Source organism: Ailuropoda melanoleuca, chromosome 3 (genome assembly GCF_002007445.2).
Source record: "Ailuropoda melanoleuca isolate Jingjing chromosome 3, ASM200744v2, whole genome shotgun sequence".
NCBI lineage: Eukaryota > Metazoa > Chordata > Mammalia > Carnivora > Ursidae > Ailuropoda > Ailuropoda melanoleuca.
This window is the reverse complement of record NC_048220.1, coordinates 5,324,586-5,338,813: the sequence shown is the minus strand read 5'-3', so window position 1 is coordinate 5,338,813 and position 14,228 is coordinate 5,324,586. Positions and strand designations below refer to the sequence as shown.

Below are 14,228 nucleotides of genomic sequence, written 5' to 3'. Positions count from 1 at the left end.
ACCCCCGTCTTCTGCACCTGTCTTCAGGCTGCGGCTGAGGCCAGCTTTATGTATATGAAGCCCCAAGTCAGTGGCAGATAAAGGCGCTGCCACAGAGCCCAGCTGTCCCTCTCCCCCAAGAAGGGTTCAGGGCAGGGCCTCCCCGGGAGAAATGGGGGCCTGGGGCAGACAGAAGTCAAGCAGGACTTGGCATTTCTGCCCATCCATCACCAGCTCCCCAGAGAGGTGCCTTCCCGCCAGTCAGACGTTTTTGAGAAACCAGTCATCTCACCCAAGTTCAAGGCCCCATTAGAACAGGCAAAGGGACTGGGCCACGGTGCTCATTCCCTGGTACCGCAGCGGTGGCGGGAACTGTAGGCACCTGGGTGTCCATTCGAACCTCCGGGGTGTAGGGAGTAGGAGCAGGGGCCTTGGCCAACTCCTAAGTGGTAGGGGACCAGGGAGTGCCCCTGGGAGGATGGGGCAAGTGACCCTCCCTGTCTTTGTGTCAGTGCAACGGGATGTCCAACCGCTTCTGGGGCTGGGGCCGCGAAGACGACGAGTTCTACCGGCGCATCAAAGGGGCCGGGCTGCAGGTAATGCCCGCCCCCCGCCCCCAGGATTCCCTATTTCCTCAGCCCTTGTGGCTGCCCTGAGGTTCCCCTCTCTGCTCTCAGATGAAGTTCCTGGGGCTTGGAGATGGGCTCCCTGCCCTGCCCCCGATGATCACCCCTCTCCTGCCGAGTGGCAGTGCAGGCCCCGGCCTATGGCCCGTGGCAGGCGGTGGGGCCCCAGAAGACTCGCGGCGAGGGCCAGAGCTCCAGGAGGGCGGCCTGACCCAACTTCCTTTGGCCTTCTTAGCTTTTCCGCCCCTCGGGAATCACAACTGGGTACAAGACATTTCGCCACCTGCATGACCCAGCCTGGCGGAAGAGGGACCAGAAGCGCATCGCAGCTCAGAAACAGGTGCTGGCTGGTCCCCTGACTGGGGATGCAGAGGTGGTGACATGGGGAAGCAGCAGGGCCAAGCCTTACCTCCAAGCTCTCCTCGGGCCCGGATGGCCCTATCCTCCTCTGCTTGGCTCCGCTCAGTCCCCAAGCATTCTGCTCAGACACTCTGTCCCTCTCTGGTGGCTGCCATGGGCACCTGGGCCCCATGGGCCAGCCGGGAACTCGGGTTCCAGGCGGGCGGGGAGCAGGGGAGGGACTCCGAGGTGGATGCCGAATCCCAGGCAGACCTGTGCCGCAGGAACCACCCTCCCGCACACAGCCTGCCTACTAGTGGGTGCAGCTGGGGACAGCTGGCCGCCACAAAGCCCTGAGTACGTGCCCTCTCCCCCTTCCCTTCCCAGGAGCAATTCAAGGTGGACCGGGAGGGTGGCCTGAGCACCGTGAAGTACCGCGTAGATTCCCGCACCGCCCTGTCGGTTAGCGGGGCCCCCTGCACTGTTCTCAACATCCTGTTGGACTGTGACAAGGCTGCCACCCCCTGGTGCACGTTTGGCTGAGCCGGCGTGACAGTAAGGAAGCCTGTGCCCACAGGCCACGCAGCTCCTCAGGCCCGGGACCCAACTCCAGTAGGATGCGGAGGGGCCCGAGACAGCGGATAGCAGGCCACCCATTGCAGCAGCCCGGCCCCCCAGGGACAGGCTGGAGCCGGGACAGGACACACCCTTGGGTGCCTGGGATGCTGCTAGCAAGAAACAGTGACGGAGAGGCTGGAATGCAGCTCCCACCTGGGACCAGCCACCCCCTTCCTGCTTGCCCTGCTCTGCCCGCCTTCGCGTGCTCAGACCTCAGGGCTTTTGGTTCCTTCCCCTGGACCGCCTCGTGCAGAAGCCGATCCGGACGGTCAGAACTGCAGGAACCGGCGTGCAGGTCCCACAGAAAGGGAGCGGGCCCCATGTGGCCGGATCTTCCGATGTTTTCAAAAGAAACTAGAATTCTGGATCCTTAAGTGAAATCGGGTACTTTTTAAACGCTAGCAACTAACTGAAACTTCAGAAAAGGATGGCGGGCCAAACAACACGTGTTGTGGACCACCAGTTTGTCGCCTGTGACCGAGCGGAGGGGGAGGGGGCAAAAGATGGCACTTCTCTTAGAGATAAGCTGGCAAGGGGTTGGGACAGGACTGGGGATGCCAAGGCCAGAGGAAGCTCAGATGGGAGAGAAGCCAAAGAGTAAGGTTCCTGCCACATCCCACAGCCGTCCAGGCTTCGCTGCCCTTCCGGCAGTCGTTCCCGGGGCCCTGATGGGCTCCAGCTCTGGGGTGGGGGCACTTCATTGTGCCACACTGGGATGGACAGACAGATCCACAGGCCTGGGCTCAGGGTAGGCAGAAGGTGCCGGCAAGGACCTGGTCGTAGCTTGAGGGTGGGAGGACCACGTTTCTGAGGAGGGAAGAAGACAACGAGAGGCAGGAGTACCCTGGAGTGTTCCCACAGCATGAGGGCAGACTATCACTGATCACATGATGTCGAGGAGAGGCGAAGGAGGGGAGCCAAGGGAGACCATGGAATTGGGGAGTGACCTTGGAGGAATTACCTGCAAGGAAGGGCAGGGCCAGTCAGAGTGGGAGGTGAGGGGCTCTGCAAGGCTCTTCAAGGCGTCTGACTGGTAAAGATTTAGGCCAGAAGTCAGAGGAGTCTTGGGACCAGTGAAGATCAGTTTGTTTAACAATAAATAGGACACCTGAAATGCTAGAAGAAGGGATTGAAGTTCCAGAGTTCGAGAGGGTGGATTCAATAGCTGTGCTCCAAAAAGATACACCTCTGAGGATGATCTCAGGGAGGCTGTGTGCAGTTGTGGGGGTTGTGCACTGCATCACCTGAGCACAGTGTAATTGAGTACAATGTAACTATTCAGATGTTACCCTAAATTGCCCTCTTCCAGCAGTTCAGCTTCACTCAGCACAGGGAGGAGCGAGCACATGGTTGGCCAATGACAGTGCAAGGATGGAGGGAGGGGCTTGCTCAACTTGAGGTCCAGGAGAGGGGAGTGAAGCGCTCCCCCTGGACCAGTCTCTGGACAACCCTGGCTGCGTCATCTTGGACTTCTATAACATGGAGGCAGATCACCAGCCTCTTTGGAGTTGGGGAGACTAGATGTGCCATCAGAGCTCGGTACTCACCTAGCATATAGCAAGACCCACAAGAATAGGGAGCTCCCTCCTTGCCACCTGCACAGAAGGAGCAGAATGAAGCAGGACCAGCTGCCTCGGCTGGGAAAGGTCCCCTACCCCCTTTCCATGGCCACTGCCCCACCTCCTTCCAGGAGCCTACGCACACCCCAGGCCAGGACTGGTGCAGCCTCCCTCCCCAGCGGGGACCACTCTAGGAAAGGAGGAGGGGGCTGAGCGGTGGCTGCCACAGGGAAGAAGCAGACTGCTCTGCCACTTCCTCAGCACCTTGGTTGCCTGCTCCACGGAGGGGAGCTGACATCCTTGTCTTGCCGGCCAGGGCATGGAGGAAGTGGACCAGGATGTAGCAGCAGCCGGCGCGGCATTCGGCCAGCGTGTGGCTAGAATGGCAACTAGCCCTCGTCGGGCATTAACCACATACAGAATGCTCGCCGTGGCGCTATCTCAGTAAGCCTCGCTCCACCTGAGCTAGGTGGTGGTTATTCACCTGTTCTAGAGATGAGGCTGACGAAGCCTGGAGAGGTAAGTAGCTTGCCAAGGTCAGAGGCTGATACTGGTGGAGCTTGGGGTTTGGACCGCAAGACTGACTTGAGAGCCACATTCCTTCATCCCTGGCCTGTACAGCAGCTGCGCATAGACAGATGTTCCTTCCTTTCCGGGCCTTCCCTCCTCCTCTCCCCAGCCAGAGGGGGCCGATGGGAGGGCTGGTCCTTGCCAGTAAGTTGCGCCTCCCACCTCTGGGACAAAAGCAGCAGCGGGGTGGGGGGTTCCCAGAGTGTCTGCCCCTTGCCGCCTCTGCCTGCAGGGAGGTGGGGATTTGGCTGCTGGAGAGGTCCCTTGGGACGTCGGCGGGATCCACAGCTTGGCACTGTGCCTGAGGAATGTACCAGGGCTTGGGGAAGGCCTCCCCAAAAAGGCGGGGTCTCGCTGGTGGAGTCACATTGCAGTCACGATGGGAAGGGTTCCTGAGGGATCAGCAAGGGCAAGGCAGGGATACCGGGGACGGCGTGTCATGTTGAGGGACCTGGAAGCAGTTCAGGGTGTCCCTGGTACCGGATGCGGTGTAGGAGCCTGGGGAGGTGGGCAACAGAGGGAAGGCTAAGGGGACCCAAGGACCTGGGAAGGCCACCCTGAGCAACAGGGACATCATCCCGCGGGCACAGGGCTCTTGAGCAGGAGAGAGTTTCTGAGCAGGGAGACATGTGGTTAGGTCTGTGTTACAGAAAGATCCCTCGGGGGCTGGGCCAGGGGGGTGGAGGATGGAGTCTGGGGGAGGGAGAGCTCAGGCTGAACAAGACATGAAGCCAGACTGAGGCCAAACAAGGACACTAGAACTTAAAGCACTGGCACCTAAAGCCGCAGAAAACATTAAACCAGTGCAACCCCTAGCTAGCCAGACCAACAGCAGACCTCACATTAAAGTCTATAGCAGTCCCTGTACCCAATGCATCACGCGCTACAAATCACACACTTTGGCCATGCTAAAAGGCAAGGGGAAAAAACAGACTGAAGGGAAGAGCAAAAATCGGAACCAAACTCAGATATTACTCAGACTTTGGAATTACAGGAAATTTAAAATAACTCTGACTCGTATGTTAAGGGCTTGGGATATTAGGATTTATCAGAAATATCCATTTGGTCATTCAGATGACCAAATGGATATTTATTCTCACATATTTGGTCTTCATCTGTGGTTCCTGGCTCACAGCTCATAAAAACCCTTGGCATTTCCTTGCTAAGAAGAGCAATGGGGGCATCTTTGGTTATGACATTTGGTCTCTGGTCCTCAGTTCCAGAAATCACTTGAGAGCCGTAAAGGTGAAATGGGTGTCTTGTTATTCATTATAAGCCCCTTTACACTACAGCTGGGTTTATGGGGGGTGGGGCTTTCCCTAAGATTTATTTATTTATTTTGGGGGGGGGAGAGAAAGTGCACAAGCAGGGGGAGGGGCAGAGGGAGAGAGAGAGAGAGAGAGAATCTCAAACAGACTCCGTGCGGAGTGCGGAGCCTGATGCAGGGCTCCATCCCACAACCCTGAGATTGTGACCTGAGCCAAAACCAAGAGTCAGATGTTCAACTGACTGAGCCAACCTGGTGCCCCTCATTTTTAGCTTGAATAATGTGTGTGTGTGGGGGGGGTGTATTTTTTAGGATTTTCTATATATGGGATTAAGTAATATGTAAATAGAAATAGTTTTTCTTCCTTTCCTGCATAGATGCCTTTAATTTCTTTTTATTGCCTAACTGCCATGGCTAGAACCTCCAGTACAACGTAGAACAGAAGTGACAAGAACAGACATCCTTGTTTTGTTCTCGATCTTAGGGATAAAGCTTTGTTTCTCAACATTGAGTATGATGTTAGCCCTGCGGTTTTTGTAGATATCCTTTATCAGGTTGAGGAAGTCCCTTATACTTCAGATTTTTTGAGTGTGTGTATCATGAAGGGGTGTTGAGTTTTGTCAAATTTTTTTTTCTGCATCTAGGATGCAATGCATATGAGATGATGCCCACGTGGGTTTGTCCTGTATTGATATGGTGTATTGCATAAATCGATTTTCAGATGTTAAACCAGCCTTTATTCATTTTATTTTATTTAAAAAATATTTTATTTAAAACCAGCCTTTATTCTTGAGATGAATCCCACTTGGTTATGGTATATACTCCTTTTTTATACATTACTGGATTCAATTTTCTAGTATTATGTTGTGGATTTTTGCATATACTTTCATGAGAGATATTGGTGTGTGGTTTTCTTGTAATATCTCTGGTTTTGGCACCAGGGAATACTGGCTTCAAAGAATGAGTTAGAAAGTGTTCCTTCCTCTTCCATTTTTTGGGAGAGTTTGTGAAGAAACTTCGTTTGGGAGGAAACTCATTCATTTTTCTTTAAATGTCTGGTAGAATTCTCCAGTGAAGCCATCTGGGCTTGGGCTGTGTGTGTGTGTGTGTGTGTGTGTGTCAAATGTTTTAATGACTAATTCAGTCTTTTTCCTTGTTGTTCTGTTTGGGTTTTTCTATTTCATCTTGAGTCAGTTTTGGTCATTCGTGACTTCCTAGGAATTTGTTCATTTCACCTAATTTATCTAATTTGTTGGCATACAGTGCATAATATTCCCTTATACTTCTTTTTATTTCTGTAAGGTTGACAATAATATCCCCTTTTTCATTCCTGACTTTAGTAATTTGAATTCTCTTTCCTTTCTCTCTCTCTCTCTCTCTCTCTCTCGATGCCCCCTCCACCCCCATCCACTCAGTCTAGCTAAAGGTTTGATAATTTTGTTGGTCCTTTCAAAGAACCAAGTTTTGGCTCCATTGATTTTTCTCTATTTTTTAATTCTTTGTATCATTAATTTTTACTCTAATCCCCATTATTTCCTTTCTTTCTCTTGCTTTGGGCTTAGTTGGCTCTTCTTTTTCCAGTGTCTTCATATGTAAAATTAGGTTATTGACTTGAAATCTTTTCCTTTATTAATATAGTTGTTTACAGCTATAGGTTTCCCCCGAAGCTCTGTGTTAACTGCAACACCTAAATTTTGGCATGTTGTGTTCTCTCTTTCATTCATCTCAAAGTATTTTCTAATTTCTCTTGTGATTTCTTCTCTGGCTAATTGGTTATTTAGGCGTGTGCTGTTTAATTTCCACATATTTGTGGACTCTCCAAATTTCCTTCTGTTATCTTATTTCCCATTTCCCTCCACTGTGGTCAGAGAATATGCTTTCCACAATTTTGATGCTTTTAAATTTACTGAGGTTTATCTTATGGCTAACATATGGTCCCTTCTGGAGAGGTTTCCAGATATACTTGAGAAGAATGTGTTGTCCGCTACTGCTGGGTGATTCTTTTTTTTTTTTTTTTTGACATTTAAAAAAAAATAATGTTTATCCAAATTAATTTCACCCCTTCCAGATATTTACAAATTATCAGACTCACTTGTCATACCAGGATTTATCTAAGGTGTCCAGTGAAACCAGATGAACCCTGCTCAGAAAGTCCTCTACTCATCGCAGGACTATTGTTGAAATAGCCATCTCCGACATGTAGCAGAGCCCAACACACACTACAGGCTTTCCGCTCTTGAGTGGACTGCTTAGTCTCCATCTGCAGTTTCCTCACCTCAGAAGTGCAATACCTGCTTTGCAACTTTGCTTTGAGTACTAGGAACACTGCATAAAGCACCCATGTCAATGTCCAGCCTGTGATAATGCTCAGTAAACACTAGCTATAATCACTATTAGGCTATTTATATGCATCCTGTCTAGGTTACTATGTAGAACACCATAAACTAGATATTATTAAATAATGACTTTAGGAGTGCCTGGGTGGTTCGGTCCGTTAAGCGTCTGACTCTTGATTTCGGCTCAGGTCATGATCTCAGGGTCAGGGGATCAAGCCCCACATTAGGCTCTGTGCTCAGCCCGGAGTCTGCTTGAGATTCTGTCTCTCCTTCTCCCTCTGCCCCTCCCCCTGCTCTCTCTCTAAATACATACATACAGGGGCACCTGGATGGCTCAGTTGTTAAGCGTCTGCCTTCGGCCCAGGGCGTGATCCCAGGGTCCTGGGATCGAGCCCCACATCAGGCTCCCTGCTCCGCTGGGAGCCTGCTTCTTCCTCTCCCACTCCCCCTGCTTGTGTTCCCTCTCTTGCTGGCTGTCTCTCTCTGTCAAATAAATAAATAAAATCTTTTAAGATAAATACATATACATACATACATACATAAATCTTTTAAAACAATAATGACATTATTAAATCTATATTTCCTTCCTTCATAAATGAGACATTATTGGAAAAACTGAGGCTATAGTTCAGTGACTTGCTTAAGTTATCTACACGGAGAGTAAATGCCTGAATTTCAACTCTGGTTTATTTAATTGGAAAACCAATTTTCCTACCCCTTTTGGAAAAATCCTTTCCTCTAGTCTTTTTTTTTTTTTTTTTTTTTGCATTTGGACTTTAAGAAAGAAAGAAGCTTGAATCAGGCTATGCTGAATTATCAGAGAAGAAGAAATAAGGAAGCAGAGCCCATGACATATTTTTTTAAGTTTGTATTTTATTCACCCAGTGCTCATCACAAGTGTATTCCTTAGTCCCCATCACCTATTTCACCCATCTCCCCACCCACCTGCCCCCTGGTGACCATAAGTTTGTGCTCTGCAGTTAAGAGTCTGTGTCTTGGTTTCTCTCTCTCTCTCTCTCTTTTTTTCCCTTTGCCTGTCTGTTTTGCTTCTTAAATCCCACATATGAGTGAAATTAAATGGTATTTGTCTTTCTCTGACTGACTTATTTCACTACACTCTCCAGCTCCATCCATGTTGTTGCAAGGGGCAAGATTTCATTCCTTTTTATTGCTCAATAATATTCCATTATATATACATATATATTACATCTTTTTTTTTAAAGATTTTATTTTATTTATTTGACAGAGACAGCCAGCGAGAGAGGGAACACAAGCAGGGGGAGTGGGAGAGGAAGAAGCAGGCTCCCAGCAGAGGAGCCCAATGTGGGGCTCGATCCCAGAACGCTGGGATCACGCCCTGAGCCGAAGGCAGACGCCCAATGACTGCGCCACCCAGGCGCCCCCACATCTTCTTTATACATGCATCTATTGATGGACACTTGGCTGTTTCCCTGCTTTGGCTGTTGTAAATAATCCTGCTACAAACATGGAGGGGCATGTATCCCTTTTGAGTTAGCGTTCTTGTGTTCTTTGGGTAAATTCCCAGTAGTGTGATTGCTGAGTCATAACGTAGGTCTATTTTTAACTTTTTGAGAAACCTCCATACTGTTTTCCAGAGTGGCTGCACCAGCTTGCATTCCTACCAACAGCGTAAGAGGGTTCCTTTTTCTCCACATCCTCTTCAACACCAGTCGTTTCTTATGTTGTTGACTATAGCCATGCTGACAGGGGTGAGGCGGTATCTCATATCGTTTTGATTTGCGTTTCCCTGATGATCAGTGATTTTGAGCATCTTTTCATTGTCTGTTGGCCATCTGGATGTCTTTGGAGAAATGTCTGTTCATGTCTCCTGCCCATCTTTAAATTGGATTATCTGTTTTTTGGGTGTTGAGCCATATAAGTTCTCTAGGTATTTTGGATACTAAGCCTTTATCAGATATGTCATTTGCAAATATCTTCTTCCATTCTGTAGGTTGCCTTTTAGTTTTGTTAATTGTTTTCTTTGCTGTGCAGAAGCTTTTCATTTAGTCCCAATAGTTTATTTTTGCTTTTGTTTCCCTTGGCTCAGGGGACCTACCTAGAAAAAAGTGGTGGTGGCCAATGTCAGAGAATTTACTGCCTATGCTGTCTTCTAGGAATTTTATGGTTTCAGGTCTCATATTTAGGTCTTTAATGCATTTTGAATTTATTTTTGTATATAGTCTAAGAAAACAGGGGCGCCTGGGTGGCTGGGTCGGTTAAGCGGCCAACTCTTGATTTTGGCTGGGGTTGTGATCTCAGGGCCCTGGGATAGAGCCCCGTGTCAGGCACTGTGCTCAAAGGGGAGTCTGCTTGAGGACTGTTTCTCTCCCTCTCCCTCAGCACTCCCCCACCCCCCTCATGCTTCTCTCTCTCTAAAATAAATAAATCTTTTTTTTAAATGGTCCAGTTTCTTTCTTTTGCATGTTGCTGTCCAGTTTTCCAAACACCATTTGTCGAAGAAACTTTTTTCCATTAGACATTCTTTACTGCTTTTTCGAAGATTAATTGGCCATAAAGTTATGGGATTATTTCTGTATTTTCGATTCTGCCCCATTGATCTGCGTGTCCATTTTTGTGCCAGCACCATACTGTCTTGAGCACGACAGCTTTGTAATAGAACTTGAAGTCCGGAATTGTGATGCCTTTGGTTTCCTTTTTCAAGACTGCTTTGGCTATTCAGGGTCTTTTGTGGTTCCATACAAATTTTAGGATTGTTAGTTCTAGTTCTGTAAAAAATGTCGATGGTATTTCAATAGGGATTGCATTGACTGTGAAGATAACTTTGGGGAGTATAGACATTTTAACAAAATTTGTTCTTCCAATCCATGAGCATGGAATGTCTTTCCATTTCTTTGTGTCCTCTTCAATTTCTTTTATCAGTATTTTTTAGTTTTCAGGGTACAGATCTTTTGCCTCTTTGGTTAGGTTTACTCCTAGATATCTTATTATTTTTGGTGCCATGGTAAATGGGATTTTTTTTCTTAATTTCTCTTTCCGCTGCTTCATTATTGGTATATAGAACTACAACAGATTTCTGCACATTGATCTTGTATCCTGCAACTTTACTGAATTCCTGTGTCAGTTCTGGCAGTTTTCTGGTGGTGTCTTTCAGGTTTTTTATAGGATGACGTTACCTGGGTTTTTCATATATGGCCTTTATCATGTTGAGATATGTTCCTTCTAAACCTACTTTGTTGAGTATTTTTATCACGAATAGATGTTTTTCTGTGTCAAATGCTCTTTCTGTGTCTATCAAGATGATGATGATATGGTTCTTATCCTTTATTTTATTAATGTGGTGTATCACATTGATTGATTTGGGAATACTGAACCACGCTTGCATCCCAGGAATAAATCCCATTCAATTGTGGTGAATTATTTTTTTAATGTATTCAGTTTGCTAGTATTTTGTTGAGGGTTTTGGGGGGTTTTTTGTTTGTTTTGTTTGTTTGTTTTTTTGCATCTATGTTCATCAGAGATAATGACCTGTAGTTCTCTTTTTTCGTGGTGTCTTTAACTGGTTTTGATATCAGGGTAATGGTGACCTCATAGAATGAATTTTGAAGCTTTCCTTCCTTTCCTATTTTTTGTACTGGTTTGAGAAGAATAGGTATTAACTCTTCTTTAAACGTTTGGCAGAATTCACCTGTGAAGCCATCAGGTCCTGGACTTTTGTTTTGTCGGGAGGTTTTCTTTTTGTTTTTTGGTTTTTTTTAAGATCTTATTTATTTATTTGACAGAGAGAGAAAGCACAAGCAGGTGGAGCAGCAGGCAGAGGGAGAGGGAGAAGCAGGCTCCCCACTGAGCAGTGAGTCTGACGAGGGACTCAAACCCAGGACCCTGATTTCTTGACCTGAGCCAAAGGTAGTCACTTAACCAATTGAACCACCCGGGCGTCCCTGCCGGGAATTTTTTGATTACTGATTCCATTTCTTTGCTGGCTATCAGTCTATTCAAATTTTTTATTTCTTTCTGAGAGCCCACAGTTTTTATGAAGTCCCATGCCAGAAACTTCCTAACTCCATAGCTCCAGTGCCATTATAACCTCATGCAGGTTGAAGATGGCATGCGGTAATGACTTACCCTCAGTAATTAGTAAAGGCACCTCGGTAACTAGAATGTCAACGTGTAAAGAAGAGGAATTACTGAGAGAAATGATTCCCATGAAGGTCTCTAACTTCAAGCAACTCCTCACCTTCTACAGATCTACCGGCATTGACCTTGGCCCAGAAGACTCCTCCGAACCAGCCCCTGCGACAGTACTCGTGTAACTCCCTGGGGATGGTGGTATGCCTTACCGTGATTCTCCACCTGGGGTGATTTTGTTTCCCAAGGAACATTTGGCAGAAATCTGAAGACATTTTTGTTGTCATAACCATGGAGGATGCTCCTGGCATCTAGTGGGAATATGCTAGGAATGCTGCTTAACACCCTAGAACCCACAGGTCAGCCCCCACAACAAAGAATGGTCGGGCCCAAGCCGTCAGTAGAGCCGAGGTTGAGAAAATCTCATATAGAACCCCGGCCTCACCGTTCGCTAGCTGTGCGACTTCCTTCCCTCTCCAAGCTTCAGGCTTCTCATCTGCGAAGTTAAATAACATAGCCTAGGACGCTTAAGTGGTTCAGTTGGTTAAGCGTCTGCCTTTAGCTCAGGTCAAGATCCCAGGGTACTGGGATCGAGCCCCACATTGGACACTTGGCTCGGTGGGGAGACAGCCCCCCTTACTTGTGCTCTCTTTATCTCTCTGTGTCAAACAAATAAATAAAATCGTAAAAAAATAATAATAACGTGTCGATATGAAGTGCCTAGCACAGATAATAGGTGCTCAAATTTAATTATGTCTGACCTATCCTGGGATGCAGGGGGATTTAGTCTTCCTGAAAAATGAGAGAACATTTTTTTTTAGATGTATTTCTTGCTTCCAAGCATAGCTGCTGCTAGTCAAGGTCCTATCACAGCTATGGAGAATTTTTTTTAGTTTATTTATTTATTTAAGTAATCTCTACACCCAACATGGGGGCTCAAACTCACCACCTCAGGAGATAGAGAGTCGCATGTTCTACTGACGGAGCCAGCCAGGCGCCCCAAAGCTGTGGAGAATTAAAGTGTGTCCATACCTCTTTTTTTCTCACCCCTATTGCTTTTTTTTTTTTAAGACTTTATTTATTCGACAGAGATAGAAACAGCCAGCGAGAGAGGGAACACAAGCAGGGGGAGTGGGAGAGGAAGAAGCAGGCTCATAGCGGAGGAGCCCGATGTGGGGCTCGATCCCATAACGCCAGGATCACGCCCTGAGCCGAAGGCAGACGCTTAACCGCTGTGCCACCCAGGCACCCCTCACCCCTATTGTTCTTGAATAACATAAACAGTTTGGATGAGCCAAGCACAAGAGGGAAGACATCGCTAAGTTTGGTTCAGATGACTAGGGAAGTTCTGAGATTGGGACATGAGCTATTTCTGGCTTTTAGGTCTGAACCCAGATCTCTGCTCTTAGAGGATTTTTCTCACATTGTACGTTCTCAGGAGTAGTAACAGTAACTACCACGTTTCACTGACTGAGGGCCAGGAAACCCCTCAGTTTGCAGATGGGGAAGTAAGTTCAGGGAGGATGAGGTCCTAGTAAGGGGTGGGAGGCTGGGATTCCAACCCGGTCTGTCTGCACTTTTCTACGGTTCTAGGTGGTGTGACTTTACCCAAGCCTTGGGCCCTAACTCATTACGGTAGGGAGAGTTCCCTCTAACAGGGTCCTGTGTTGGCATTGTCCTCTCACCCTCCCTGTCGCTTTCCTTCTCACGACTTCTACTCCTGCGTTCCCAGAGAGGACCCCTGATGGGATGAAGTATGTTCCCAACAGAAAGAAACTCCAGGGAGAGTTTATTTTCCTGGAACAAATGGAGAAAACATTCTAGGCTCATTGGTTAAAATCAAGTCTACTTGCAAAGCCCTATAATCTGAGCTGCTGCTTCCCCCACCTCCCCAACACCGGGCCCCCAAGCTTAACTAAACTGTCAAGAGCACAGGGCAAGTGAATGACAGCCGATGCAAGAGGAAAATGGTCTCCCCCAGACATTTAATTTAACCACAAGAATTGTTTTCTTTTGGGGGGCGCCTGAGTGGCTCAGTCAGTTGGGCGTCCGACTCTCGGTTTCGGCTCAGGTCATGATCTCTGGGTCATGGGATCGAGCCCCCGTTGGGCTCCACGCTCAGCACAGAGGCTGCTTGAGATTCTCTCTCTCTCTCTCTCTCTCTGCCTCCCCCTCTAAAATGAATAGATAAATCTTAAAAAAAAAAAAAAGAAGTTTTTGTTTTTAAATTTAATTTGAATGCCTCTATGCGGAGCATGTATAAACCAGCCGTTTCACCTTTTCTAAGGCATTGACGCTTTTCAGCCCTTGATCCACCCATTTTCTGAGGAAGCACTAAATAGGCCCTCAGGGAAGACCCTGCTGCATTTCTAGAAGAGATTCAGTCAAATCTTTTAATTTCAGCAATTCTTGAAAAGCTGAATTTTGGCTGGTCGTAAGCATGAGGCACTGACATATATGTACTGACCACGTATTGTAGACAGAATAGTTAAATAGCTTCTTTTTGTGGCGACTCTGACCTGAGTGTCTGCAGGGAGAACATTTGCAGGACCCTAAACCCCTCCCAGGAAGACCAAAAGGAGGCAAACCTCTTTCTAGAGGCCTTCCTGTGGCTAATCTCTATGCCTTCTAGAAGAACGGAATGAGTGCACATCGTGTGCATTGCGAAGGAAGGCACTGTGTGTTCGCTGCCGTGGTGTAGTTGAGACTTGGTTATGTGAATGTGGGACTGGGAAATCAGACAGTCATGCCTGCACGGAGATCCCGACCTCCTCCCTCCCACCTTTAACAACAGCCAGCTTCTCTTGTAGGGGTCCACCCTAAAGAA

General features: G+C 47.7%; 1 protein-coding gene across 4 annotated transcripts; it reads left to right on the top strand.

Moving 5' to 3' along the window:
* Positions 1-12,508, top strand: B4GALT7 (beta-1,4-galactosyltransferase 7). Of its 4 annotated transcripts, none has more exons than XR_004623951.1 (4): positions 1-575; positions 841-945; positions 1,332-3,640; positions 11,520-12,508. XR_004623951.1 is itself a non-coding variant. In XM_034655873.1 (3 exons), exons 1-3 carry the CDS (start codon positions 501-503, stop codon positions 1,485-1,487), a joined length of 336 nt encoding a protein of 111 aa, XP_034511764.1. In that variant the 5' UTR covers positions 1-500; the 3' UTR covers positions 1,488-1,936. The 4 variants fall into 4 exon arrangements, 1 of the variants encoding a protein (XP_034511764.1); XR_004623953.1 differs by lacking the exon at positions 11,520-12,508 and adding an exon at positions 11,056-11,070; XR_004623952.1 differs by lacking the exon at positions 11,520-12,508 and adding an exon at positions 8,541-8,555.
* Positions 12,509-14,228: the final 1,720 nt, after the last annotated feature.

Bases quoted from the DNA above. Each gene is read 5' to 3' on its own strand.
- B4GALT7 (XM_034655873.1), top strand. From the start codon at position 501: ATGTCCAACCGCTTCTGGGGCTGGGGCCGCGAAGACGACGAGTTCTAC. The intron at 576-840 runs GTAATGCCCGCC...TGGCCTTCTTAG, and splicing joins TCAAAGGGGCCGGGCTGCAG to CTTTTCCGCCCCTCGGGAAT. The intron at 946-1,331 runs GTGCTGGCTGGT...TTCCCTTCCCAG, and splicing joins GCATCGCAGCTCAGAAACAG to GAGCAATTCAAGGTGGACCG.